The sequence below is a fragment of the Gorilla gorilla genome, chromosome 18 (assembly GCF_029281585.2).
Source record: "Gorilla gorilla gorilla isolate KB3781 chromosome 18, NHGRI_mGorGor1-v2.1_pri, whole genome shotgun sequence".
Classification (NCBI taxonomy): domain Eukaryota; kingdom Metazoa; phylum Chordata; class Mammalia; order Primates; family Hominidae; genus Gorilla; species Gorilla gorilla.
The window spans coordinates 121,060,448-121,087,583 of NC_073242.2; the positions used below are offsets into that span (position 1 = coordinate 121,060,448).

Below are 27,136 nucleotides of genomic sequence, written 5' to 3' on the forward strand. Positions count from 1 at the left end.
ACATGGGGTCTCACTTTGTTAGCCAGGCTGGTGTCAAACTAATGGCCTCAAGTGACCCTTCCACCCCTGCCTCCCATCCTTGAGGTATGTGCCACCACAAGGGGCACTTGTTCAATTTTCTAAAGAAAAAATCTCTAAAGTAAGGCTGTGGGATGATGGCAGGAAGATAAAAGAAAAACAGAAGAATAAGTTAAAATGACTTATTCACACATATTCTTTTGACAGCAAGAAGAACTTTTAGTATATACATTCCTTACAAACAAACAAACGGCAGATAAACAATGTTGTATAGGAACTTCAACACACACTGTACAATATTCCCACTTTGCTGACATAAGTTATGGAAATTTCGTGGTTTACTTGAGTGTCGCTAAGAGTATTTTGCTTCTCTGATGATTTTTATCAACTTCCTCATCTGTTAACTTCTCTCCAAAGTATGTCATGTCACGACATACTGCCGCTGCACAAACACGGCCAGTGTCTTCCTATTAAACATGTAGAATGCTTTCCTAATTTCTCTTTTTACTCTCTGTCTTTGTGTTCTGCATTTTCCTTACTTTTATTGTCAGAAACTCCAGAAAGTCAATCGTACTAATTTATCACGATTTGCTTCATTAATTTATACTATGCTTATATGGAATTTTGCCCAACAGACCTCATTACAATTTGGGCTAGGGCCCAGGGTTAGGGATGTTTTAGGGTCAGGGCCAGGGCCCAGGGTTAGGGTTGTTTTAGGGTCAGGGCCAGGGCCCAGGGTTAGGGTTGTTTTAGGGTCAGGGCCAGGGCCCAGGGTTGGGGTTGTTTTAGGGTCAGGGCCAGGGCCCAGGGTTAGGCTTGTTTTAGGGTCAGGGACAGGGCCCAGGGGTAGGGTTGTTTTAGGGTCAGGGCCAGGGCCCATGTTTAGGCTTGTTTTAGGATTATGTCCAGGACCCGGGGTTAGGGTTGTTTTAGGGTCAGGGCCAGGGCGCAGGGTTAGGCTTGTTTTAGGGTCAGGGACAGGGCCCAGGCTTAGGGTTGTTTTAGGGTCAGGGCCAGGGCCCATGGTTAGGGTTGTTTTAGGGTCAGGGCCAGGGCCCAGGTTTAGGCTTGTTTTAGAGTCAGGGCCAGGGCCCAGGGTTAGGGTTGTTTTAGGGCCAGGACCCTGGGTTAGGGTTGTTTTAGGGTCAGGGCCAGGGCCCCGGGTTACGGTTGTTTTAGGGTCACGGTCAGGGCCCAGGGTTAGGCTTGTTTTATGGTCGGGGCCCAGGGTTAGGCTTGTTTTAGGGTCAGGCCCATGGTTAGGGTTGTTTTATGGTCAGGGCCAGGTCTCAGGGTTAGGGTTGTGTTAGAGTCATGGCCAGGGCACAGGGTTATGGTTGTTTTAGGGTCAGGGCCAGGGCCCAGGGTTAGGCATGTTTTAGAGTCAGGGCCAGGTCCCAGGGTTAGGGTTGTTTTAGGGTCAGGGCCAGGGCCCAGGGTTAGGGTTGTTTTAGGGTCAGGGCCAGGGCCCAGGGTTAGGGTTGTTTTAGGGTCAGGGCCAGGGCCCAGGGTTAGGGTTGTTTTAGGGTCAGGGCCAGGGCCCAGGGTTAGGGTTGTTTTAGGGTCAGGGCCAGGGCCCAGGGTTAGGGTTGTTTTAGGCTCAGGGCCCAGGGTTAGCGTTGTTTTAGGGTCGGGGCCCAGGGTTAGGTTTGTTTTAGGGTCGGGGCCCAGGATTAGGGTTGTTTTACGGTCCGGGACCAGAAGTAGGCTTTTTTTAGGGTTGGGGCCCAGGGTTAGGCTTGTTTTAGGGTCAGGCCCATGGTTAGGGTTGTTTTATGGTCAGGGCCCAGGCTTAGGGTTGTTTTAGGGTCAGGGCCAGGGCCCAGGGTTAGGGTTGTGTTAGGGACTGGGCCAGGGCCCAGGGTTAGCGTTGTTTTAAGGTCAGGGCCAGGGCCCATGTTTAGGCTTGTTTTAGGATTATGTCCAGGACCCGGGGTTAGGGTTGTTTTAGGGTCAGGGCCAGGGCGCAGGGTTAGGCTTGTTTTAGGGTCAGGGACAGGGCCCAGGCTTAGGGTTGTTTTAGGGTCAGGGCCAGGGCCCAGGTTTAGGCTTGTTTTAGAGTCAGGGCCAGGGCCCAGGGTTAGGGTTGTTTTAGGTTCAGGGCCAGGGCCCCGGGTTACGGTTGTTTTAGGGTCACGGTCAGGGCCCAGGGTTAGGGTTGTTGTAGGGACAGGGGCACGGTACAGGGATAGGCTTGTTTTATTGTGAGGGTCAGGGCCCAGGGGTAGGGTTGTTTTAGGGTCAGGGCCAGGGCCAAGGGGTAGCGTTGTTTTAATGTCAGGGCCAGGGTCCAGGGGTATGGTTGTTTTAGGGTCAGGGCCAGGGCCCAGGTGTAGGGCTGTTTTAGGTTCACGGGCAGGGCCCAGAGTTAGGGTTGTTTTAGGGTCGAGGGCCAGGGCCCTGGGTTAGGGTCGTTTTAGGGTCAGGGCCAGTGCCCAGGGTTATGGTTGTTTTAGGGTCAGGGCCACGGCCCAGGGTTAGGGTTGTCTTAGGGTCAGGGCCAGGGCCCAGTGTTAGGGTTGTCTTAGGGTCAGGGCCAGGGCCCAGGGTTAGGCTTCTTTTAGGGTCAGGGCCAGGGCCCATGGTTAGGGTTGTTTTAGGGTCAGGGCCAGGGCCCAGGTTTAGGGTTGTTTTAAGGTCAGGGCCAGGGCCCAGGGTTAGGGTTGTTTTAGGGTCAGAGCCCAGGGTTAGCGTTGTTTTAGTTTCGGGGCCCAGGGATAGGTTTGTTTTAGGGTCGGGGCCCAGGGTTAGGGTTGTTTTAGTGGCGGGGCCCAGGGTTAGGGTTGTTTTACGGTCCGGGACCAGGGGTAGGCTTGTTTTAGTGTTGGGGCCCAGGGTTAGGCTTGTTTTAGTGTCAGGGCCCAGGGTTAGGCTTGTTTTAGTGTCAGGGCCCAGGGTTTGGCTTGTTTTATGGTCGGGGCCCATGGTTAGGGTTGTTTTAGGGTCAGGGCCCATGGATAGGGTTGTTTTAGGGCCAGGACGCAGGGTTAGGGTTGTTTTAGGGTCAGGGCCAGGGCCCATGGTTAGGGTTGTTTTAGGGTGAGGGCCAGGGCCCAGGGTTCGGGTTGTTTTAGGGTCAGGGCCAGGGCCCAGGGTTAGGGTTGTTTTAGGGTCAGGGCCAGGGCCCAGGGTTACGGTTGTTTTAGGGTCAGGGCCAGGGCGCAGGGTTAGGCTTGTTTTAGGGTCAGGGACAGGGCCCAGGCTTAGGGTTGTTTTAGGGTCAGGGCCAGGGCCCATATTTAGGGTTGTTTTAGGGTCAGGGCCAGGGCCCAGGGTTAGGATTGTCTTAGGGTCAGGGCCAGGGCCCAGGGTTAGCGTTGTTTTAGGCTCAGAGCCCAGGGTTAGCGTTGTTTTAGGGTCGGGGCCCAGGGTTAGGTTTGTTTTAGGGTCGGGGCCCAGGATTAGGGTTGTTTTACGGTCCGTGACCAGGGGTAGGCTTGTTTTAGGGTTGAGGCCCAGGGTTAGGCTTGTTTTAGTGTCAGGGCCCAGGGTTAGGCTTGTTTTAGTGTCAGGGACCAGGGTTAGGCTTGTTTTATGGTCGGGGCCCAGGGTTAGGCTTGTTTTAGGGTCAGGCCCATGGTTAGGGTTGTTTTATGGTCAGGGCCAGGTCTCAGGGTTAGGGTTGTGTTAGAGTCATGGCCAGGGCACAGGGTTAGGGTTGTTTTAGGGTCAGGGCCAGGGCCCAGGGTTAGGGTTGTTTTAGGGTCAGGGCCAGGGCCCAGGGTTAGGGTTGTTTTAGGGTCAGGGCCAGGGCCCAGGGTTAGGGTTGTTTTAGGGTCAGGGCCAGGGCCCAGGGTTAGGGTTGTTTTAGGGTCAGGCCCATGGTTAGGGTTGTTTTATGGTCAGGGCCCAGGCTTAGGGTTGTTTTAGGGTCAGGGCCAGGGCTCAGGGTTAGGGTTGTGTTAGGGACTGGGCCAGGGCCCAGGGTTAGCGTTGTTTTAGGGTCAGGGCCAGGGCCCAGGGTTACGCTTGTTTTAGAGTCAGGGCCAGGGCCCAGGGTTAGGGTTGTTTTAGGGTCAGGGCCAGGGCCCATGTTTCGGCTCGTTTTAGGATCAGGTCCAGGACCCAGGGTTAGGGTTGTTTTAGGGTCAGGGCCAGGGCGCAGGGTTAGGCTTGTTTTATTGTGAGGGCCAGGGCCCAAGGGTAGGGTTGTTTTAGGGTCAGGGCCAGGGCCCAGGTGTAGGGCTGTTTTAGGGTCACGGGCAGGGCCCAGAGTTAGGGTTGTTTTAGGGTCAAGGCCCAGGGTTATCGTTGTTTTATTTTCGGGGCCCAGGGTTAGGTTTGTTTTAGGGTCGGGGCCCAGGGTTAGGGTTGTTTTAGTGTCGGGGCCCAGGGTTAGGGTTGTTTTACGGTCCGGGACCAGGTGTAGGCTTTTTTTAGGGTTGGGGCCCCGGGTTAGGCTTGTTTTAGTGTCAGGGCCCAGGGTTAGGCTTGTTTTAGTGTCAGGGCCCAGGGTTAGGCTTGTTTTATGGTCGGGGCCCAGGGTTAGGCTTGTTTTAAGGTCAGGCCCATGGTTAGGGTTGTTTTAGGCTCAGGGCCCAGGGTTAGGGTTGTTTTAGGGCCAGGACCCAGGGTTAGGGTTGTTTTAGGGTCAGGGCTAGTGCCCAGGGTTCGGGTTGTTTTAGGGTCAGGGCCAGGGCCCAGTGTTACGGTTGTTTTAGGGTCAGGGCCAGGGCCCAGGGTTAGGCTTGTTTTAGGGTCAGGGCCATGGCCCAGGGTTAGCGTTGTTTTAGGTTCAGGGCCAGGGCCCAGGGTTAGCGTTGTTTTAGGGTCAGGGCCAGGGCCCAGGGTTAGGGTTGTTTTAGGGTCAGGGCCAGGGCCCAGGGTTAGGGTTGTTTTAGGGTCAGGGCCAGGGCCCAGGGTTAGGGTTGTTTTAAGGTCAGGGCCAGGGCCCAGGGTTAGGGTTCTTTTAGGGTCAGGGCCAGGGCCCAGGTTTAGGCTTGTTTTAGGGTCAGGGCCAGGGCCCAGGTTTAGGCTTGTTTTAGGGTCAGAGCCAGGGCCCATGTTTAGGCTTGTTTTAGGATCAGGTCCAGGACCCAGGGTTAGGGTTGTTTTAGGGTCAGGGCCAGGGCGCAGGGTTAGGCTTGTTTTAGGGTCAGGTCCAGGGCCCAGGTGTAGGGCTGTTTTAGGGTCACGAGCAGGGCCTAGAGTTAGGTTTGTTTTAGGGTCAGGGCCTGGGCCCAGGTTATGGATGTTTCAGGGTCAGGGCCAGGTCCCAGGGTTAGGGTTCTTTCAGGGTCAGGGCCAAGGCCCAGGGATAGTGTTGTGTTAGGGTCAGGGCCAGGGCCCAGGGTTAGGATTGTTTTAGGTTCAGGGCCAGGGCTCAGGGTTAGGGTTGTTTTAGGGTCAGGGCCAATGTCCAGGATTAGGGTTGTTTTAGGGTCAGGGCCAGGGCCCAGGGTTAGGGTTGTTTTAGGGTCATGGCCAGGGCACAGCGTTAGGCTTGTTTTAGGGTCAGTGCCAGGACCCAGGGTTAGGCTTGTTTTAGGGTCAGGGCCAGGGTCCAGGGTTAGGCTTCTTTTAGGGTCAGGACCAGGGCCCAGGTTTAGGCTTGTTTTAGAATCAGGGCCAGGGCCCAGCGTTAGGGTTGTTTTAGGGCCAGGACCCTGGGTTAGGGTTGTTTTAGGGTCAGGGCCAGGGCCGAGGGTTAGGGTTGTTTTAGGATGAGGGCCAGGGCCCAGGGTTCGGGTTGTTTTAGGGTCAGGGCCAGGGCCCAGGGTTAGGGTTGTTTTAGGGTCAGGGCCAGGGCCCAGGGTTGGGGTTGTTTTAGGGTCAGGGCCAGGGCCCAGGGTTAGGCTTGTTTTAGGGTCAGGGACAGGGCCCAGGGTTAGGGTTGTTTTAGGGTCAGGGCCAGGGCCCATGTTTAGGCTTGTTTTAGGATTATGTCCAGGACCCGGGGTTAGGGTTGTTTTAGGGTCAGGGCCAGGGCGCAGGGTTAGGCTTGTTTTAGGGTCAGGGACAGGGCCCAGGCTTAGGGTTGTTTTAGGGTCAGGGCCAGGGCCCATGGTTAGGGTTGTTTTAGGGTCAGGGCCAGGGCCCAGGTTTAGGCTTGTTTTAGAGTCAGGGACAGGGCCCAGGCTTAGGGTTGTTTTAGGTTCAGGGCCAGGGCCCCGGGTTACGGTTGTTTTAGGGTCACGGTCAGGGCCCAGGGTTAGGGTTGTTGTAGGGACAGGGGCACGGTACAGGGATAGGCTTGTTTTATTGTGAGGGTCAGGGCCCAGGGGTAGGGTTGTTTTAGGGTCAGGGCCAGTGCCAAGGGGTAGCGTTGTTTTAATGTCAGGGCCAGGGTCCAGGGGTAGGGTTGTTTTAGGGTCAGGGCCAGGGCCCAGGTGTAGGGCTGTTTTAGGGTCACGGGCAGTGCCCAGAGTTAGGGTTGTTATAGGGTCGAGGGCCAGGGCCCTGTGTTAGGGTCGTTTTAGGGTCAGGGCCAGTGCCCAGGGTTAGGGTTGTTTTAGGGTCAGGGCCAGGGCCCAGGGTTAGGGTTGTTTTAGGGTCAGGGCCAGGGCCGATGGTTAGGGTTGTTTTAGGGTCAGGGCCAGGGCCCAGGTGTAGGGCTGTTTTAGGTTCACGGGCAGGGCCCAGAGTTAGGGTTGTTTTAGGGTCAGGGCCAGGGCCCAGGGTTAGGCTTGTTTTAGGGTCAGGGACAGGGCCCAGGGTTAGGGTTGTTTTAGGGTCAGGGCCAGGGCCCATGTTTAGGCTTGTTTTAGGATTATGTCCAGGACCCGGGGTTAGGGTTGTTTTAGGGTCAGGGCCAGGGCGCAGGGTTAGGCTTGTTTTAGGGTCAGGGACAGGGCCCAGGCTTAGGGTTGTTTTAGGGTCAGGGCCAGGGCCCATGGTTAGGGTTGTTTTAGGGTCAGGGCCAGGGCCCAGGTTTAGGCTTGTTTTAGAGTCAGGGCCAGTGCCCAGGGTTAGGGTTGTTTTAGGGCCAGGACCCTGGGTTAGGGTTGTTTTAGGGTCAGGGCCAGGGCCCAGGGTTAGGGTTGTTTTAGGGTGAGGGCCAGGGCCCAGGGTTCGGGTTGTTTTAGGGTCAGGGCCAGGGCCCAGGGTTAGGGTTGTTTTAGGGTCAGGGCCAGGGCCCAGGGTTAGGTTTGTTTTAGGGTCGGGGCCCAGGGTTAGGGTTGTTTTAGTGTCGGGGCCCAGGGTTAGGGTTGTTTTACGGTCCGGGACCAGGTGTAGGCTTTTTTTAGGGTTGGGGCCCAGGGTTAGGCTTGTTTTAGTGTCAGGGCCCAGGGTTAGGCTTGTTTTAGTGTCAGGGCCCAAGGTTAGGCTTGTTCTAAGGTCGGGGCCCAGGGTTAGGCTTGTTTTAGGGTCAGGCCCATGGTTAGGGTTGTTTTTGGGTCAGGGCCCAGGGTTAGGGTTGTTTTAGGGCCAGGACCCAGGGTTAGGGTTGTTTTAGGGTCAGGGCTAGTGCCCAGGGTTCGGGTTGTTTTAGGGTCAGGGCCAGGGCCCAGGGTTAGGCTTGTTTTAGGGTCAGGGCCAGGGCCCAGGGTTAGGCTTGTTTTAGGGTCAGGGCCAGGGCCCAGGGTTAGCGTTGTTTTAGGTTCAGGGCCAGGGCCCAGGGTTAGCGTTGTTTTAGGGTCAGGGCCAGGGCCCAGGGTTAGGGTTGTTTTAGGGTCAGGGCCAGGGCCCAGGGTTAGGGTTGTTTTAGGGTCAGGGCCAGGGCCCAGGGTTAGGGTTGTTTTAAGGTCAGGGCCAGGGCCCAGGGTTAGGGTTCTTTTAGGGTCAGGGCCAGGGCCCAGGTTTAGGCTTGTTTTAGGGTCAGGGCCAGGGCCCAGGGTTAGGCTTGTTTTAGGGTCAGAGCTAGGGCCCATGTTTAGGCTTGTTTTAGGATCAGGTCCAGGAGCGAGGGTTAGGGTTGTTTTAGGGTCAGGGCCAGGGCCCATGTTTAGGCTTGTTTTAGGATTATGTCCAGGACCCGGGGTTAGGGTTGTTTTAGGGTCAGGGCCAGGGCGCAGGGTTAGGCTTGTTTTAGGGTCAGGGACAGGGCCCAGGCTTAGGGTTGTTTTAGGGTCAGGGCCAGGGCCCATGGTTAGGGTTGTTTTAGGGTCAGGGCCAGGGCCCAGGTTTAGGCTTGTTTTAGAGTCAGGGCCAGGGCCCAGGGTTAGGGTTGTTTTAGGTTCAGGGCCAGGGCCCCGGGTTACGGTTGTTTTAGGGTCACGGTCAGGGCCCAGGGTTAGGGTTGTTGTAGGGACAGGGGCACGGTACAGGGATAGGCTTGTTTTATTGTGAGGGTCAGGGCCCAGGGGTAGGGTTGTTTTAGGGTCAGGGCCAGGGCCAAGGGGTAGCGTTGTTTTAATGTCAGGGCCAGGGTCCAGGGGTAGGGTTGTTTTAGGGTCACGAGCAGGGCCTAGAGTTAGGTTTGTTTTAGGGTCAGGGCCTGGGCCCAGGTTATGGATGTTTCAGGGTCAGGGCCAGGTCCCAGGGTTAGGGTTCTTTCAGGGTCAGGGCCAAGGCCCAGGGATAGTGTTGTGTTAGGGTCAGGGCCAGGGCCCAGGGTTAGGATTGTTTTAGGTTCAGGGCCAGGGCTCAGGGTTAGGGTTGTTTTAGGGTCAGGGCCAATGTCCAGGATTAGGGTTGTTTTAGGGTCAGGGCCAGGGCCCAGGGTTAGGGTTGTTTTAGGGTCATGGCCAGGGCACAGGGTTAGGCTTGTTTTAGGGTCAGGGCCAGGACCCAGGGTTAGGCTTGTTTTAGGGTCAGGGCCAGGGAACAGGGTTAGGGTTTTTTTAGGGTCAGGACCAGGGCCCAGGTTTAGGGATGTTTTATTGTCAGGGCCAGGGCCCAGGGTTCGGGTTTTTTTAGAGTCAGGGCCAGGGCCCAGGGTTAGGGTTGTTTTAGGGTCAGGGTCAGGGCCCCGGGTTACGGTTGTTTCCGGGTCACGGCCAGGGGGCAGGGTTAGGGTTGTTTTAGGGACAGGGGCACGGCCCAGGGCTAGGCTTGTTTTATTGTGAGGGCCAGGGCCCAGGGGTAGGGTTGTTTTAGGGTCAGGGCCTGGGCCCAGGGTTAGGGTTGTCTTAGGGTCAGGGCCAGGGCTCAGGGTTAGGGTTGTCTTAGGATCAAGGCCAGGGCCCAGGGTTAGGCTTCTTTTAGGGTCAGGGCCAGGGCCTATGGTTATGGTTGTTTTAGGGTCAGGGCCAGGGCCCAGGTTTAGGGTTGTTCTAGGGTCAGGGCCAGGGCCCAGGGTTAGGGTTGTTTTAGGGTCAGAGCCCAGGGTTAGCGTTGTTTTAGTTTCGGTGCCCAGAGTTAGGTTTGTTTTAGGGTCGGGGCCCAGGGTTAGGGTTGTTTTAGTGGCGGGGCCCAGGGTTAGGGTTGTTTTACGGTCCGGGACCAGGGGTAGGCTTGTTTTAGGGTTGGGGCCCAGGGTTAGGCTTCTTTTAGTGTCAGGGTCCAGGGTTAGGCTTGTTTTAGTGTCAGGGCGCAGGGTAAGGCTTGTTTTATGGTCGGGGCCGAGGTTTAGGCTTGTTTTATGGTCAGGCCCATTGTTAGGGTTGTTTTAGGGTCAGGGCCCAGGGTTAGGGTTGTTTTAGGGCCAGGACCCAGGGTTAGGGTTGTTTTAGGGTCAGGGCCAAGGCCCAGGGTTAGGGTTGTGTTAGGGACTGGGCCAGGGCCCAGGGTTAGCGTTGTTTTAGGGTCAGGGCCAGGGCCCAGGGTTAGGCTTGTTTTAGAGTCAGGGCCAGGGCCCAGGGTTAGGGTTGTTTTAGGGTCAGGGCCAGGGCCCATGTTTAGGCTTCTTTTAGGTTCAGGTCCAGGACCCAGGGTTAGGGTTGTTTTAGGGTCAGGGCCAGGGCGCAGGGTTAGGCTTGTTTTAGGGTCAGGGACAGGGCCCAGGCTTAGGGTTGTTTTAGGGTCAGGGCCAGGACCCGGGGTTAGGGTTCTTTCAGGGTCAGGGCCACGGCAAAGGGTTAGGGTTGTGTTAGGGTCAGGGCCAGGGCCCAGGTTTAGGCTTGTTTTAGGGTCAGGGCCAGGGTCCAGGTTGAGGCTTCTTTTAGGGTCAGGACCAGGGCCCAGGGTTAGGGATGTTTTATTGTCAGGGCCAGGGAACAGGGTTAGGGTTTTTTTAGGGTCAGGGCCAGGGCCCAGGGGTAGGGTTGTTGTAGGGTCAGGGCCAGGGCCCCGGGTTACGGTTGTTTTAGGGTCAGGGCCAGGGCCCAGGGGTAGGGTTGTTTTAGGGTCAGGGCGACAGCCCAGGTTTAGGGTTGTTTTAGGGTCAGGGCCAGGGCCCAGCGGTAGGTTTGTTTTAAGGTCACGGCCAGGCCCCAGGGGTAGGGTTGTTTTAGGGTCAGGGCCAGGCCCCAGGGGTAGGGTTGTTTTAGGGTCAGGGCCAGGTCCCAGGGGTAGGGTTGTTTTAGGGTCAGGGCCAGGGCCCAGGGGTAGCGTTGTTTTAAGGTCAGGGCCAGGGTCCAGGGGTAGGGTTGTTTTAGGGTCAGGTCCAGGGCCCAGGGATAGGGCTGTTTTAGGTTCACGGCGAGCGCCCATGTTTATGCTTGTTTTAGGATCAGGTCCAGGACCCAGGGTTAGGGTTGTTTTAGGGTCAGGGCGCAGGGTTAGCGTTGTTTTAGGGTCGGGGCCCAGGGTTAAGTTTGTTTCAGGGTCGGGGCCCAGGGTTAGGGTTGTTTTAGTGTCAGGGCCCAGGGTTAGGCTTGTTTTATGGTCGGTGCCCAGGGTTAGGCTTGTTTTAGGGTCAGGCCCATGGTTAGGGTTGTTTTAGGGTCAGGGCCCAGGGTTAGGGTTGTTTTAGGGCCAGGACCCAGGGTTAGGGTTGTTTTAGGGTCAGGGCCAGGGCCCAGGGTTAGGGTTGTTTTAGGGTCAGGGCCAGGGCCCAGGGTTAGGGTTGCTTTAGGGTCAGGGCCAGGGCCCAGGGTTAGGGTTGTTTTAGGGTCAGGGCCTGGGCCCAGGGTTAGGGTTGTTTTAGGGTTAGGGCCAGGGCCCAGGGTTAGGGTTGTTTTACGGTCAGGGCCAGGTCCCAAGGTTAGGCTTGTTTTAGGGTCAGGGCCAGGGCCCATGTTTAGGCTTGTTTTAGGATCAGGTCCAGGACCCAGGGTTAGGGTTGTTTTAGGGTCAGGGCCAGGGCGCAGGGTTAGGCTTGTTTTAGGGTCAGGGACAGGGCCCAGGCTTAGGGTTGTTTTAGGGTGAGGGCCAGGTTCCAGGTTTAGGGTTGTTTTAGGGTCAGGGCCAGGGCCCAGGTTTAGGGATGTTTTAGGGTCAGGGCCAGGGCCCAGGGTTAGGGTTGTTGTAGGGTCAGGGCGAGGGCCCTGGGGTTGGGTTGTTTTAGGGTCAAGGGCCAGGGCCCCGGGTTACGGTTGTTTTAGTGTCACGGCCAGGGCCCAGGGTTAGGGTTGTTTTTGGGACAGGGGCACACCCCAGGGCTAGGCTTGTTTTATTGTGAGGGCCAGGGCCCAGGGTTAGGGTTGTTTTAGGGTCAGGGCCAGGGCCCAGGGTTCGGGTTGTTTTAGGGTCAGGGCCAGGGCCCAGGGTTAGGGTTGTTTTAGGGTCAGGGCCCAGGGTTAGCGTTGATTTAGGGTCGGGGCCCAGGGTTAGGTTTGTTTTAGGGTCGGGGCTCAGTGTTAGGGTTGTTTTACGGTCCGGGACCAGGGGTAGTCTTGTTTTAGGGTTGGGGCCCAGGGTTAGGCTTGTTTTAGTGTCAGGGCCAGGGCCCAGGGTTCGGGTTGTTTTAGGGTCAGGGCCTGGGCCCATGGTTAGGATTCTTTCAGGGTCAGGGCGACGGCAAAGGGTTAGGGTTGTGTTAGGGTCAGGGCCAGGACCCAGGGTTAGGGTTGTTTTAGGGTCAGGGCTAGGGCCCAGGGTTAGGTTTCTTTCAATGTCAGGGCCACGGCAAAGGGTTAGGGTTGTGTTAGGGTCAGGGCCAGGGCCCAGGTTTAGGGTTGTTGTAGGGTCAGGACCAGGGCCCAGGGGTAGGGTTGTTTTAGGGTCAGGGCCAGGGCCCCGGGTTACGGTTGTTTTAGGGTCACGGCCAGGGCCCAGGGTTAGGGTTGTTTTAGGGACAGGGGCACTGCCCAGGGATAGGCTTGTTTTATTGTGAGGGCCAGGGCCCTAGGGTAGGGTTGTTTTAGGGTCAGGGCCAGGGCCAAGGGGTAGCGTTGTTTTAATGTCATGGCCAGGGTCCAGGGGTAGGGTTGTTTCAGGGTCAGGTCCAGGGCCCAGGTGTAGGGCTGTTTTAGGGTCACGGGCAGGGCCCAGAGTTAGGGTTGTTTTAGGGTCAAGGCCCAGGGTTATCGTTGTTTTAGTTTCGGGGCCCAGGGTTAGGTTTGTTTTAGGGTCGGGGCCCAGGGTTAGGGTTGTTTTAGTGTCGGGGCCCAGGGTTAGGGTTGTTTTACGGTCCGGGACCAGGTGTAGGCTTTTTTTAGGGTTGGGGCCCAGGGTTAGGCTTGTTTTAGTGTCAGGGCCCAGGGTTAGGCTTGTTTTAGTGTCAGGGCCCAGGGTTAGGCTTGTTCTAAGGTCGGGGCCCAGGGTTAGGCTTGTTTTAGGGTCAGGCCCATGGTTAGGGTTGTTTTAGGGTCAGGGCCCAGGGTTAGGGTTGTTTTAGGGCCAGGACCCAGGGTTAGGGTTGTTTTAGGGTCAGGGCTAGTGCCCAGGGTTCGGGTTGTTTTAGGGTCAGGGCCAGGGCCCAGGGTTAGGCTTGTTTTAGGGTCAGGGCCAGGGCCCAGGGTTAGGCTTGTTTTAGGGTCAGGGCCAGGGCCCAGGGTTAGCGTTGTTTTAGGTTCAGGGCCAGGGCCCAGGGTTAGCGTTGTTTTAGGGTCAGGGCCAGGGCCCAGGGTTAGGTTTGTTTTAGGGTCAGGGCCAGGGCCCAGGGTTATGGATGTTTCAGGGTCAGGGCCAGGGCCCTGGGTTATGGATGTTTCAGGGTCAGGGCCAGGTCCCAGGGTTAGGGTTCTTTCAGGGTCAGGGCCACCGCCCAGGGATAGTGTTGTGTTAGGGTCAGGGCCAGGGCCCAGGGTTAGGATTGTTTTAGGTTCAGGGCCTAGGCTCAGGGTTAGGGTTGTTTTAGGGTCAGGGGCAAGGTCCAGGATTAGGGTTGTTTTAGGGTCAGGGCCAGGGCCCAGGGTTAGGTTTGTTTTAGGGTCATGGCCAGGGCACAGGGTTAGGCTTGTTTTAGGGTCAAGGCCAGGACCCAGGGTTAGGCTTGTTTTAGGGTCAGGGCCAGGGTCCAGGGTTAGGCTTCTTTTAGGGTCAGGACTAGGGCCCAGGTTTAGGGATGTTTTATTGTCAGGGCCAGTGCCCACGGTTAGGGTTTTTTTAGAGTCAGGGCCAGGGCCCAGGGTTAGGCCTGTTTTAGTGTCAAGGCCAGGGCCCCGGGTTACGGTTGTTTTACGGTCAGGGCCAGGGCCCAGGGTTAGGGTTGTTTTAGGGTCAGGGCGAGGGCCCAGGGGTAGGGTTGTTTTAGGGTCAGGGCCAGGGCCCAGGGTTAGGGTTGTTTTAGTGTCAGGGCCCAGGGTTAGGGTTGTTGTAGGGTCAGGGCATTGGGTTAAGGGTGTTTTAGGGCCAGGGCCCAGGGGTAGGGTTGTTTTAGGGCCAGGGCCCAGGGTTAGGGTTGTTTTAGGGTCAGGGCCAGGGCCCATGTTTAGGCTTGTTTTAGGATCAGGTCCAGGACCCAGGGTTAGGGTTGTTTTAGGGTCAGGGCCAGGGCGCAGGGTTAGGCTTGTTTTAGGGTCAGGGCCAGGGCCCAGGTTTAGGGATGTTTTAGGGTCAGGGCCAGGGCCCAGGGTTAGGGTTGTTGTAGGGTCAGGGACAGTGCCCAGGGGTAGTGTTGTTTTAGGGTCAGGGCCAGGGCCCCGGGTTACGGTTGTTTTAGGGTCACGGCCAGGGCTCAGGGTTAGGTTTGTTTTAGGACAGGGGCACGGCCCAGGGCTAGGCTTGTTTTATTGTGAGGGCCAGGGCCCAGGGGTAGGGTTGTTTTAGGGTCAGGGCCAGGGCCCAGGTTTAGGTTTGTTTTAGGGTCAGGGCCAGGGCCCAGGGTTAGGCTTGTTCTAGGGTCAGGGCCAGGGCCCAGGGTTAGGGTTGTTTTAGGGTCAGAGCCCAGGGTTAGCGTTGTTTTAGTTTCGGGGCCCAGGGTTAGGTTTGTTTTAGGGTCGGGGCCCAGGGTTAGGGTTGTTTTAGTGGCGGGGCCCAGGGTTAGGGTTGTTTTACTGTCCGGGACCAGGGGTAGGCTTGTTTTAGGGTTGGGGCCCAGGGTTAGGCTTCTTTTAGTGTCAGGGCCCAGGGTTAGGCTTGTTTTAGTGTCAGGGCGCAGTGTTAGGCTTGTTTTATGGTAGGGGCCGAGGGTTAGGCTTGTTTAATATCAGGCCCATTGTTAGGGTTGTTTTAGGGTCAGGGCCCAGGGTTAGGGTTGTTTTAGGGCCAGGACCCAGGGTTAGGGTTGTTTTAGGGTCAGGGCCAGGGCCCAGGTTTAGGGTTGTTTTAGGTTCAGGGCCAGGGCCCAGGTTTAGGCTTGTTTTAGGGTCAGGGCCAGGGCCCAGGTTTAGGCTTGTTTTAGGGTCAGAGCCAGGGCCCAGGTTTAGGCTTGTTTTAGGATCAGGTCCAGGACCCAGGGTTAGGGTTGTTTTAGGGTCAGGGCCAAGGCCCAGGGTTAGGGTTGTTTCAGGGTGAGGGCCAGGGCCCAGAGTTCGGGTTGTTTTAGGGTCAGGGCCAGGGCCCAGGGTTAGGGTTGTTTTAGCGTCAGGGCCAGGGCCCAGGGTTAGGGTTGTTTTAGGGTCAGGGCCAGGGCCCAGGGTTAGGGTTGTTTTAGGGTCAGGGCCAGGGCCCAGGGTTAGGGTTCTTTTAGGGTCAGGGCCAGGGCCCAGGTTTAGGCTTGTTTTAGGGTCAGGGCCAGGGCCCAGGGTTAGGCTTGTTTTAGGGTCAGAGCCAGGGCCCATGTTTAGGCTTGTTTTAGGATCAGGTCCAGGACCCAGGGTTAGGGTTGTTTTAGGGTCAGGGCCAGGGCGCAGGGTTAGGCTTGTTTTCGGGTCAGGTCCAGGGCCCAGGTGTAGGGCTGTTTTAGGGTCACGAGCAGGGCCTAGAGTTAGGTTTGTTTTAGGGTCAGGGCCAGGGCCCTGGGTTATGGATGTTTCAGGGTCAGGGCCAGGTCCCAGGGTTAGGGTTCTTTCTGGGTCAGGGCCACGGCCCAGGGATAGTGTTATGTTAGGATCAGGGCCAGGGCCCAGGGTTAGGATTGTTTTAGGTTCAGGGCCAGGGCTCAGGGTTAGTTTTGTTTTAGGGTCAGTGCCAAGGTCCAGGATTTGGGTTGTTTTAGGGTCAGGGCCAGGGCCCAGGGTTAGGGTTGTTTTAGGGTCATGGCCAGGGCACAGGGTTAGGCTTGTTTTAGGGTCAGGGCCAGGACCCAGGGTTAGGCTTGTTTTAGGGTCAGGGCCAGGGTCCAGGGTTAGGTTTGTTTTAGGGTCAGGGCCCAGGGTTAGGCTTGTTTTAGTGTCAGGGCCCAGGGTTAGGCTTGTTCTAAGGTCGGGGCCCAGGGGTAGTCTTGTTTTAGGGTTGGGGCCCAGGGTTAGGCTTGTTTTAGTGTCAGGGCCAGGGCCCAGGGTTCGGGTTGTTTTAGGGTCAGGGCCTGGGCCCATGGTTAGGATTCTTTCAGGGTCAGGGCGACGGCAAAGGGTTAGGGTTGTGTTAGGGTCAGGGCCAGGACCCAGGGTTAGGGTTGTTTTAGGGTCAGGGCTAGGGCCCAGGGTTAGGTTTCTTTCAATGTCAGGGCCACGGCAAAGGGTTAGGGTTGTGTTAGGGTCAGGGCCAGGGCCCAGGTTTAGGGTTGTTGTAGGGTCAGGACCAGGGCCCAGGGGTAGGGTTGTTTTAGGGTCAGGGCCAGGGCCCCGGGTTACGGTTGTTTTAGGGTCACGGCCAGGGCCCAGGGTTAGGGTTGTTTTAGGGACAGGGGCACTGCCCAGGGATAGGCTTGTTTTATTGTGAGGGCCAGGGCCCTAGGGTAGGGTTGTTTTAGGGTCAGGGCCAGGGCCAAGGGGTAGCGTTGTTTTAATGTCATGGCCAGGGTCCAGGGGTAGGGTTGTTTCAGGGTCAGGTCCAGGGCCCAGGTGTAGGGCTGTTTTAGGGTCACGGGCAGGGCCCAGAGTTAGGGTTGTTTTAGGGTCAAGGCCCAGGGTTATCGTTGTTTTAGTTTCGGGGCCCAGGGTTAGGTTTGTTTTAGGGTCGGGGCCCAGGGTTAGGGTTGTTTTAGTGTCGGGGCCCAGGGTTAGGGTTGTTTTACGGTCCGGGACCAGGTGTAGGCTTTTTTTAGGGTTGGGGCCCAGGGTTAGGCTTGTTTTAGTGTCAGGGCCCAGGGTTAGGCTTGTTTTAGTGTCAGGGCCCAGGGTTAGGCTTGTTCTAAGGTCGGGGCCCAGGGTTAGGCTTGTTTTAGGGTCAGGCCCATGGTTAGGGTTGTTTTAGGGTCAGGGCCCAGGGTTAGGGTTGTTTTAGGGCCAGGACCCAGGGTTAGGGTTGTTTTAGGGTCAGGGCTAGTGCCCAGGGTTCGGGTTGTTTTAGGGTCAGGGCCAGGGCCCAGGGTTAGGCTTGTTTTAGGGTCAGGGCCAGGGCCCAGGGTTAGGCTTGTTTTAGGGTCAGGGCCAGGGCCCAGGGTTAGCGTTGTTTTAGGTTCAGGGCCAGGGCCCAGGGTTAGCGTTGTTTTAGGGTCAGGGCCAGGGCCCAGGGTTAGGTTTGTTTTAGGGTCAGGGCCAGGGCCCAGGGTTATGGATGTTTCAGGGTCAGGGCCAGGGCCCTGGGTTATGGATGTTTCAGGGTCAGGGCCAGGTCCCAGGGTTAGGGTTCTTTCAGGGTCAGGGCCACCGCCCAGGGATAGTGTTGTGTTAGGGTCAGGGCCAGGGCCCAGGGTTAGGATTGTTTTAGGTTCAGGGCCTAGGCTCAGGGTTAGGGTTGTTTTAGGGTCAGGGGCAAGGTCCAGGATTAGGGTTGTTTTAGGGTCAGGGCCAGGGCCCAGGGTTAGGTTTGTTTTAGGGTCATGGCCAGGGCACAGGGTTAGGCTTGTTTTAGGGTCAAGGCCAGGACCCAGGGTTAGGCTTGTTTTAGGGTCAGGGCCAGGGTCCAGGGTTAGGCTTCTTTTAGGGTCAGGACTAGGGCCCAGGTTTAGGGATGTTTTATTGTCAGGGCCAGTGCCCACGGTTAGGGTTTTTTTAGAGTCAGGGCCAGGGCCCAGGGTTAGGCCTGTTTTAGTGTCAAGGCCAGGGCCCCGGGTTACGGTTGTTTTACGGTCAGGGCCAGGGCCCAGGGTTAGGGTTGTTTTAGGGTCAGGGCGAGGGCCCAGGGGTAGGGTTGTTTTAGGGTCAGGGCCAGGGCCCAGGGTTAGGGTTGTTTTAGTGTCAGGGCCCAGGGTTAGGGTTGTTGTAGGGTCAGGGCATTGGGTTAAGGGTGTTTTAGGGCCAGGGCCCAGGGGTAGGGTTGTTTTAGGGCCAGGGCCCAGGGTTAGGGTTGTTTTAGGGTCAGGGCCAGGGCCCATGTTTAGGCTTGTTTTAGGATCAGGTCCAGGACCCAGGGTTAGGGTTGTTTTAGGGTCAGGGCCAGGGCGCAGGGTTAGGCTTGTTTTAGGGTCAGGGCCAGGGCCCAGGTTTAGGGATGTTTTAGGGTCAGGGCCAGGGCCCAGGGTTAGGGTTGTTGTAGGGTCAGGGACAGTGCCCAGGGGTAGTGTTGTTTTAGGGTCAGGGCCAGGGCCCCGGGTTACGGTTGTTTTAGGGTCACGGCCAGGGCTCAGGGTTAGGTTTGTTTTAGGACAGGGGCACGGCCCAGGGCTAGGCTTGTTTTATTGTGAGGGCCAGGGCCCAGGGGTAGGGTTGTTTTAGGGTCAGGGCCAGGGCCCAGGTTTAGGTTTGTTTTAGGGTCAGGGCCAGGGCCCAGGGTTAGGCTTGTTCTAGGGTCAGGGCCAGGGCCCAGGGTTAGGGTTGTTTTAGGGTCAGAGCCCAGGGTTAGCGTTGTTTTAGTTTCGGGGCCCAGGGTTAGGTTTGTTTTAGGGTCGGGGCCCAGGGTTAGGGTTGTTTTAGTGGCGGGGCCCAGGGTTAGGGTTGTTTTACTGTCCGGGACCAGGGGTAGGCTTGTTTTAGGGTTGGGGCCCAGGGTTAGGCTTCTTTTAGTGTCAGGGCCCAGGGTTAGGCTTGTTTTAGTGTCAGGGCGCAGTGTTAGGCTTGTTTTATGGTAGGGGCCGAGGGTTAGGCTTGTTTAATATCAGGCCCATTGTTAGGGTTGTTTTAGGGTCAGGGCCCAGGGTTAGGGTTGTTTTAGGGCCAGGACCCAGGGTTAGGGTTGTTTTAGGGTCAGGGCCAGGGCCCAGGTTTAGGGTTGTTTTAGGTTCAGGGCCAGGGCCCAGGTTTAGGCTTGTTTTAGGGTCAGGGCCAGGGCCCAGGTTTAGGCTTGTTTTAGGGTCAGAGCCAGGGCCCAGGTTTAGGCTTGTTTTAGGATCAGGTCCAGGACCCAGGGTTAGGGTTGTTTTAGGGTCAGGGCCAAGGCCCAGGGTTAGGGTTGTTTCAGGGTGAGGGCCAGGGCCCAGAGTTCGGGTTGTTTTAGGGTCAGGGCCAGGGCCCAGGGTTAGGGTTGTTTTAGCGTCAGGGCCAGGGCCCAGGGTTAGGGTTGTTTTAGGGTCAGGGCCAGGGCCCAGGGTTAGGGTTGTTTTAGGGTCAGGGCCAGGGCCCAGGGTTAGGGTTCTTTTAGGGTCAGGGCCAGGGCCCAGGTTTAGGCTTGTTTTAGGGTCAGGGCCAGGGCCCAGGGTTAGGCTTGTTTTAGGGTCAGAGCCAGGGCCCATGTTTAGGCTTGTTTTAGGATCAGGTCCAGGACCCAGGGTTAGGGTTGTTTTAGGGTCAGGGCCAGGGCGCAGGGTTAGGCTTGTTTTCGGGTCAGGTCCAGGGCCCAGGTGTAGGGCTGTTTTAGGGTCACGAGCAGGGCCTAGAGTTAGGTTTGTTTTAGGGTCAGGGCCAGGGCCCTGGGTTATGGATGTTTCAGGGTCAGGGCCAGGTCCCAGGGTTAGGGTTCTTTCTGGGTCAGGGCCACGGCCCAGGGATAGTGTTATGTTAGGATCAGGGCCAGGGCCCAGGGTTAGGATTGTTTTAGGTTCAGGGCCAGGGCTCAGGGTTAGTTTTGTTTTAGGGTCAGTGCCAAGGTCCAGGATTTGGGTTGTTTTAGGGTCAGGGCCAGGGCCCAGGGTTAGGGTTGTTTTAGGGTCATGGCCAGGGCACAGGGTTAGGCTTGTTTTAGGGTCAGGGCCAGGACCCAGGGTTAGGCTTGTTTTAGGGTCAGGGCCAGGGTCCAGGGTTAGGCTTCTTTTAGGGTCAGGACCAGGGCCCAGGTTTAGGGATGTTTTATTGTCAGGGCCAGGGCCCAGGGTTAGGGTTTTTTTAGAGTCAGGGCCAGGGCCCAGGGTTAGGGTTGTTTTAGGGTCAGGGCCAGGGCCCCGGGTTACGGTTGTTTTACGGTCAGGGCCAGGGCCCAGGGTTAGGGTTGTTTTAGGGTCAGGGCCAGGGCCCAGGGTTAGGGTTGTTTTAGGGTCAGGGCCCAGGGTTAGGGTTGTTGTAGGGTCAGGGCCCTGGGTTAGGGGTGTTTTAGGGCCAGGGCCCAGGGTTAGGGTTGTTTTAGGGCCAGGGCCCAGGGTTAGGGTTGTTTTAGGGTCAGGGCCAGGGCCCAGGTTTAGGGTTGTCTTAGGGTCAGGGCCAGGGCCCAGGGTTAGGGTTGTTTAAGGGTCAGGGCCAGGGCCCTGGGTTAGGCTTGTTTTAGGGTCAGGGCCAGGGCCCATGGTTAGGATTGTTTTAGGGTCAGGGCCAGGGCCCATGTTTAGGCTTGTTTTACGATCAGGTCCAGGACCCAGGGTTAGGGTTGTTTTAGGGTCAGGGCCAGGGCGCAGGGTTAGGCTTGTTTTAGGGTCCGGGACAGGGCCCAGGCTTAGGGTTGTTTTAGGGTCAGGGCCAGGGCCCAGGTTTAGGGTTGTTTTTGGGTCAGGGCCAGGGCCCAGGGTTAGGGATGTTTTAGGGTCAGGGCCAGGGCCCAGGGTTAGGGTTGTTGTAGGTTCAGGGACAGTGCCCAGGGGTAGTGTTGTTTTAGGGTCAGGGCCAGGGCCCCGGGTTACGGTTGTTTTACGGTCAGGGCCAGGGCCCAGGTTTAGGGTTGTTTTAGGGTCAGGGCGAGGGCCCAGGGGTAGGGTTGTTTTAGGGTCAGGGCCGGGGCCCAGGGTTAGGGTTGTTTTAGGGTCAAGGCCCAGGGTTAGGGTTGTTGTAGGGTAAGGGCCCTGTGTTAGGGGTGTTTTAGGGCCAGGGCCCAGGGTTAGGGTTGTTTTAGGGCCAGGGCCCACGGTTAGGGTTGTTTTAGGGTCAGGGCCAGGGCCCAGGGTTAGGTTTGTTTCAGGGGCAGGGCCAGGCCCCAGGGTTAGGGTTCTTTCAGGGTCAGGGCCACGGCAAAGGGTTAGGGTTGTTTTAGGGTCAGGGCCCATGGTTAGCGTTGTTTTAGGGTCGGGGCCCAGGGTTAGGCTTGTTTTAGTGTCAGGGTCCAGGGTTAGGCTTGTTTTATGGTCGGGGCCGAGGGTTAGGCTTGTTTTAGGGTCAGGCCCATGGTTAGGGTTGTTTTAGGGTCAGGGCCCAGGGTTAGGGTTGTTTTAGGGCCAGGACCCAGGGTTAGGGTTGTTTTAGGGTCAGGGCCAGGGCCCAGGGTTAGGGTTGTTTTAGAGTCAGGGCCAGGGCCCAGGGTTCGGGTTGTTTTAGGGTCAGGGCGAGGGCGCAGGGTTAGGGTTGTTTTAGGGTCAGGGCCAGGGCCCAGGGTTAGGCTTGTTTTAGAGTCAGGGCCAGGGCCCAGGGTTAGGGTTGTTTTAGGGTCAGGGCCAGGGCCCATGTTTAGGCTTGTTTTAGGATTAGCTCCAGGACACAGGGTTAGGGTTGTTTTAGGGTCAGGGCCAGGGCGCAGGGTTAGGCTTGTTTTAGGGTCAGGGACAGGGCGCAGGTTTAGGGTTGTTTTAGGGTCAGGGCCAGGGCCCAGGGTTAGGCTTGTTTTAGAGTCAGGGCCAGGGCCCAGGGTTAGGGTTCTTTCATGGTCAGGGCCAGGGCCCAGGGTTAGGTTTGTTTCAGGGGCAGGGCCAGGCCCCAGGGTTAGGGTTCTTTCAGGGTCAGGGCCACGGCAAAGGGTTAGGTTGTGTTAGGGTCAGGGCCAGGGCCCAGGGTTAGGGTTGTTTTATTATCAGGGCCAGGGCCCAGAGTTAGGGTTGTTTTAGGGTTAGGGCCAGGGACCAGGGTTAGGGATGTTTTATTGTCAGGGCCAGGGCCCAGGGTTAGGGTTGTTTTATGGTCAGGGCCAGGCCCCAGGGGTAGGGTTGTTTTAGGGTCAGGGCGAGGTCCCAGGGGTAGGGTTGTTTTAGGGTCAGGGCCAGGGCCCAGGGGTAGCGTTGTTTTAAGGTCAGGGCCAGGGTCCAGGGGTAGGGTTGTTTTAGGGTCAGGTCCAGGGCCCAGGGATAGGGCTGTTTTAGGTTCACGGCGAGGGCCCATGTTTATGCTTGTTTTAGGATCAGGTCCAGGACCCAGGGTTAGGGTTGTTTTAGGGTCAGTGCCCAGGGTTAGCGTTGTTTTAGGGTCGGGGCCCAGGGTTAAGTTTGTTTCAGGGTCGGGGCACAGGGTTAGGGTTGTTTTAGTGTCAGGGCCCAGGGTTAGGCTTGTTTTATTGTCGGGGCCCAGGGTCTGGCTTGTTTTAGGGTCAGGCCCATGGTTAGGGTTGTTTTAGGGTCAGGGCCCAGGGTTAGGGTTGTTTTAGGGCCAGGACCCAGGGTTAGGGTTGTTTTAGGGTCAGGGCCAGGGCCCAGGGTTAGGGTTGTTTTAGGGTCAGGGCCAGGGCCCAGGGTTCGGGTTGTTTTAGGGTGAGGGCCAGGGCCCAGGGTTCGGGTTGTTTTAGGTTCAGGGCCAGGGCCCAGGTTTAGGCTTGTTTTAGGGTCAGGGCCAGGGCCCAGGTTTAGGCTTGTTTTAGGGTCAGAGCCAGGGCCCAGGTTTAGGCTTGTTTTAGGATCAGGTCCAGGACCCAGGGTTAGGGTTGTTTTAGGGTCAGGGCCAAGGCCCAGGGTTAGGGTTGTTTCAGGGTGAGGGCCAGGGCCCAGAGTTCGGGTTGTTTTAGGGTCAGGGCCAGGGCCCAGGGTTAGGGTTGTTTTAGCGTCAGGGCCAGGGCCCAGGGTTAGGGTTGTTTTAGGGTCAGGGCCAGGGCCCAGGGTTAGGGTTGTTTTAGGGTCAGGGCCAGGGCCCAGGGTTAGGGTTCTTTTAGGGTCAGGGCCAGGGCCCAGGTTTAGGCTTGTTTTAGGGTCAGGGCCAGGGCCCAGGGTTAGGCTTGTTTTAGGGTCAGAGCCAGGGCCCATGTTTAGGCTTGTTTTAGGATCAGGTCCAGGACCCAGGGTTAGGGTTGTTTTAGGGTCAGGGCCAGGGCGCAGGGTTAGGCTTGTTTTCGGGTCAGGTCCAGGGCCCAGGTGTAGGGCTGTTTTAGGGTCACGAGCAGGGCCTAGAGTTAGGTTTGTTTTAGGGTCAGGGCCAGGGCCCTGGGTTATGGATGTTTCAGGGTCAGGGCCAGGTCCCAGGGTTAGGGTTCTTTCTGGGTCAGGGCCACGGCCCAGGGATAGTGTTATGTTAGGATCAGGGCCAGGGCCCAGGGTTAGGATTGTTTTAGGTTCAGGGCCAGGGCTCAGGGTTAGTTTTGTTTTAGGGTCAGTGCCAAGGTCCAGGATTTGGGTTGTTTTAGGGTCAGGGCCAGGGCCCAGGGTTAGGGTTGTTTTAGGGTCATGGCCAGGGCACAGGGTTAGGCTTGTTTTAGGGTCAGGGCCAGGACCCAGGGTTAGGCTTGTTTTAGGGTCAGGGCCAGGGTCCAGGGTTAGGCTTCTTTTAGGGTCAGGACCAGGGCCCAGGTTTAGGGATGTTTTATTGTCAGGGCCAGGGCCCAGGGTTAGGGTTTTTTTAGAGTCAGGGCCAGGGCCCAGGGTTAGGGTTGTTTTAGGGTCAGGGCCAGGGCCCCGGGTTACGGTTGTTTTACGGTCAGGGCCAGGGCCCAGGGTTAGGGTTGTTTTAGGGTCAGGGCCAGGGCCCAGGGTTAGGGTTGTTTTAGGGTCAGGGCCCAGGGTTAGGGTTGTTGTAGGGTCAGGGCCCTGGGTTAGGGGTGTTTTAGGGCCAGGGCCCAGGGTTAGGGTTGTTTTAGGGCCAGGGCCCAGGGTTAGGGTTGTTTTAGGGTCAGGGCCAGGGCCCAGGTTTAGGGTTGTCTTAGGGTCAGGGCCAGGGCCCAGGGTTAGGGTTGTTTAAGGGTCAGGGCCAGGGCCCTGGGTTAGGCTTGTTTTAGGGTCAGGGCCAGGGCCCATGGTTAGGATTGTTTTAGGGTCAGGGCCAGGGCCCATGTTTAGGCTTGTTTTACGATCAGGTCCAGGACCCAGGGTTAGGGTTGTTTTAGGGTCAGGGCCAGGGCGCAGGGTTAGGCTTGTTTTAGGGTCCGGGACAGGGCCCAGGCTTAGGGTTGTTTTAGGGTCAGGGCCAGGGCCCAGGTTTAGGGTTGTTTTTGGGTCAGGGCCAGGGCCCAGGGTTAGGGATGTTTTAGGGTCAGGGCCAGGGCCCAGGGTTAGGGTTGTTGTAGGTTCAGGGACAGTGCCCAGGGGTAGTGTTGTTTTAGGGTCAGGGCCAGGGCCCCGGGTTACGGTTGTTTTACGGTCAGGGCCAGGGCCCAGGTTTAGGGTTGTTTTAGGGTCAGGGCGAGGGCCCAGGGGTAGGGTTGTTTTAGGGTCAGGGCCGGGGCCCAGGGTTAGGGTTGTTTTAGGGTCAAGGCCCAGGGTTAGGGTTGTTGTAGGGTAAGGGCCCTGTGTTAGGGGTGTTTTAGGGCCAGGGCCCAGGGTTAGGGTTGTTTTAGGGCCAGGGCCCACGGTTAGGGTTGTTTTAGGGTCAGGGCCAGGGCCCAGGGTTAGGGTTGTCTTAGGGTCAGGGCCAGGGCCCAGGGTTAGGGTTGTTTTAGGGTCAGGGCCAGGGCCCAGGGGTAGGGTTGTTTTAGGGTCAGGGCCAGGGCCCAGGAGTAGAGCTGTTTTAGGGTCACGGGCAGGGCCCAGAGTTAGAGTTGTTTTAGGGTCGAGGGCCAGGGCCCTGGGTTAGGGTCGTTTTAGGGTCAGGGCCAGTGCCCAGGGTTAGGGTTGTATTAGGGTCAGGGCCACGGCCCAGGGTTAGGGTTGTCTTAGGGTCAGGGCCAGGGCCCAGGGTTAGGCTTCTTTTAGGGTCAGGGCCAGGGTCCATGGTTAGGGTGGTTTTAGGGTCAGGGCCAGGGCCGAGGGTTAGGCTTGTTTTAGGGTCAGGGCCAGGGCCCAGGGTTAGGGTTGTTTTAGGGTCAGGGCCCATGGTTAGCGTTGTTTTAGGGTCGGGGCCCAGGGTTAGGCTTGTTTTAGTGTCAGGGTCCAGGGTTAGGCTTGTTTTATGGTCGGGGCCGAGGGTTAGGCTTGTTTTAGGGTCAGGCCCATGGTTAGGGTTGTTTTAGGGTCAGGGCCCAGGGTTAGGGTTGTTTTAGGGCCAGGACCCAGGGTTAGGGTTGTTTTAGGGTCAGGGCCAGGGCCCAGGGTTAGGGTTGTTTTAGAGTCAGGGCCAGGGCCCAGGGTTCGGGTTGTTTTAGGGTCAGGGCGAGGGCGCAGGGTTAGGGTTGTTTTAGGGTCAGGGCCAGGGCCCAGGGTTAGGCTTGTTTTAGAGTCAGGGCCAGGGCCCAGGGTTAGGGTTGTTTTAGGGTCAGGGCCAGGGCCCATGTTTAGGCTTGTTTTAGGATTAGCTCCAGGACACAGGGTTAGGGTTGTTTTAGGGTCAGGGCCAGGGCGCAGGGTTAGGCTTGTTTTAGGGTCAGGGACAGGGCGCAGGTTTAGGGTTGTTTTAGGGTCAGGGCCAGGGCCCAGGGTTAGGCTTGTTTTAGAGTCAGGGCCAGGGCCCAGGGTTAGGGTTCTTTCAGGGTCAGGGCCAGGGCCCAGGGTTAGGTTTGTTTCAGGGGCAGGGCCAGGCCCCAGGGTTAGGGTTCTTTCAGGGTCAGGGCCACGGCAAAGGGTTAGGTTGTGTTAGGGTCAGGGCCAGGGCCCAGGGTTAGGGTTGTTTTATTATCAGGGCCAGGGCCCAGAGTTAGGGTTGTTTTAGGGTTAGGGCCAGGGACCAGGGTTAGGGATGTTTTATTGTCAGGGCCAGGGCCCAGGGTTAGGGTTGTTTTATGGTCAGGGCCAGGCCCCAGGGGTAGGGTTGTTTTAGGGTCAGGGCGAGGTCCCAGGGGTAGGGTTGTTTTAGGGTCAGGGCCAGGGCCCAGGGGTAGCGTTGTTTTAAGGTCAGGGCCAGGGTCCAGGGGTAGGGTTGTTTTAGGGTCAGGTCCAGGGCCCAGGGATAGGGCTGTTTTAGGTTCACGGCGAGGGCCCATGTTTATGCTTGTTTTAGGATCAGGTCCAGGACCCAGGGTTAGGGTTGTTTTAGGGTCAGTGCCCAGGGTTAGCGTTGTTTTAGGGTCGGGGCCCAGGGTTAAGTTTGTTTCAGGGTCGGGGCACAGGGTTAGGGTTGTTTTAGTGTCAGGGCCCAGGGTTAGGCTTGTTTTATTGTCGGGGCCCAGGGTCTGGCTTGTTTTAGGGTCAGGCCCATGGTTAGGGTTGTTTTAGGGTCAGGGCCCAGGGTTAGGGTTGTTTTAGGGCCAGGACCCAGGGTTAGGGTTGTTTTAGGGTCAGGGCCAGGGCCCAGGGTTAGGGTTGTTTTAGGGTCAGGGCCAGGGCCCAGGGTTCGGGTTGTTTTAGGGTGAGGGCCAGGGCCCAGGGTTCGGGTTGTTTTAGGGTCAGGGCCAGGGCCCAGGGTTAGGGTTGTTTTAGGGTCAGGGCCTGGGCCCAGGGTTAGGGTTGTTTTAGGGTTAGGGCCAGGGCCCAGGGTTAGGGTTGTTTTACGGTCAGGGCCAGGGCCCAAGGTTAGGCTTGTTTTAGGGTCAGGGCCAAGGCCCATGTTTAGGCTTGTTTTAGGATCAGGTCCAGGACCCAGGGTTAGGGTTGTTTTAGGGTCAGGGCCAGGGCGCAGGGTTAGGCTTGTTTTAGGGTCAGGGACAGGGCCCAGGCTTAGGGTTGTTTTAGGGTGAGGGCCAGGTTCCAGGTTTAGGGTTGTTTTAGGGTCAGGGCCAGGGCCCAGGTTTAGGGATGTTTTAGGGTCAGGGCCAGGGCCCAGGGTTAGGGTTGTTGTAGGGTCAGGGCGAGGGCCCTGGGGTAGGGTTGTTTTAGGGTCAAGGGCCAGGGCCCCGGGTTACGGTTGTTTTAGGGTCACGGCCAGGGCCCAGGGTTAGGGTTGTTTTAGGGACAGGGGCACAGCCCAGGGCTAGGCTTGTTTTATTGTGAGGGCCAGGGCCCAGGGTTAGGGTTGTTTTAGGGTCAGGGCCAGGACCCAGGGTTCGGGTTGTTTCAGGGTCAGGGCCAGGGCCCAGGGTTAGGGTTGTTTTAGGGTCAGGGCCCAGGGTTAGCGTTGATTTAGGGTCGGGGCCCAGGGTTAGGTTTGTTTTAGGGTCGGGGCCCAGGGTTAGGGTTGTTTTACGGTCCGGGACCAGGGGTAGTCTTGTTTTAGGGTTGGGGCCCAGGGTTAGGCTTGTTTTAGTGTCAGGGCCAGGGCCCAGGGTTCGGGTTGTTTTAGGGTTAGGGCCAGGGCCCATGGTTAGGATTCTTTCAGGGTCAGGGCCACGTCAAAGGGTTAGGGTTGTGTTAGGGTCAGGGCCAGGACCCAGGGTTAGGGTTGTTTTAGGGTCAGGGCTAGGGCCCAGGGTTAGGTTTCTTTCAATGTCAGGGCCACGGCAAAGGGTTAGGGTTGCGTTAGGGTCAGGGCCAGGGCCCAGGTTTAGGGTTGTTGTAGGGTCAGGGCCAGGGCCCAGGGGTAGGGTTGTTTTATGGTCAGGTCCAGGGCCCCGGGTTACGGTTGTTTTAGGGTCACGGCCAGGGCCCAGGGTTAGGGTTGTTTTAGGGACAGGGGCACGGCCCAGCGATAGGCTTGTTTTATTGTGAGGGCCAGGGCCCAAGGGTAGGGTTGTTTTAGGGTCAGGGCCAGGGCCAAGGGGTAGCGTTGTTTTAATGTCAGGGCCAGGGTCCAGGGGTAGGGATGTTTTAGGGTCAGGTCCAGGGCCCAGGTGTAGGGCTGTTTTAGGGTCACGGGCAGGGCCCAGAGTTAGGGTTGTT

At 57.5% G+C, this 27,136-nt stretch overlaps 1 protein-coding gene across 32 annotated transcripts in view; it reads left to right on the forward strand.

Moving 5' to 3' along the window:
• The window catches only part of LOC115931432 (decreased expression in renal and prostate cancer protein), a 407,507-nt gene that overhangs the window by 289,517 nt on the left and 90,854 nt on the right, over positions 1 to 27,136 (forward strand). For 10 of the 32 annotated variants that reach the window (XM_063699779.1, XM_063699780.1, XM_063699781.1 and 7 more), the window contains one exon: positions 1 to 27,136. This exon is cut by the window's right edge and continues 17,700 nt beyond it. The exons of 21 other annotated variants lie outside the window; for them this stretch is intronic. Coding sequence is in view for 8 of the 11 variants with exons in the window: in XM_063699773.1 (XP_063555843.1) it covers positions 16,383 to 17,804 (1,422 nt within the window). In the remaining 3 variants the exon portion in view is untranslated. One more of the 32 variants, XR_010131420.1, reaches the window with a different exon arrangement.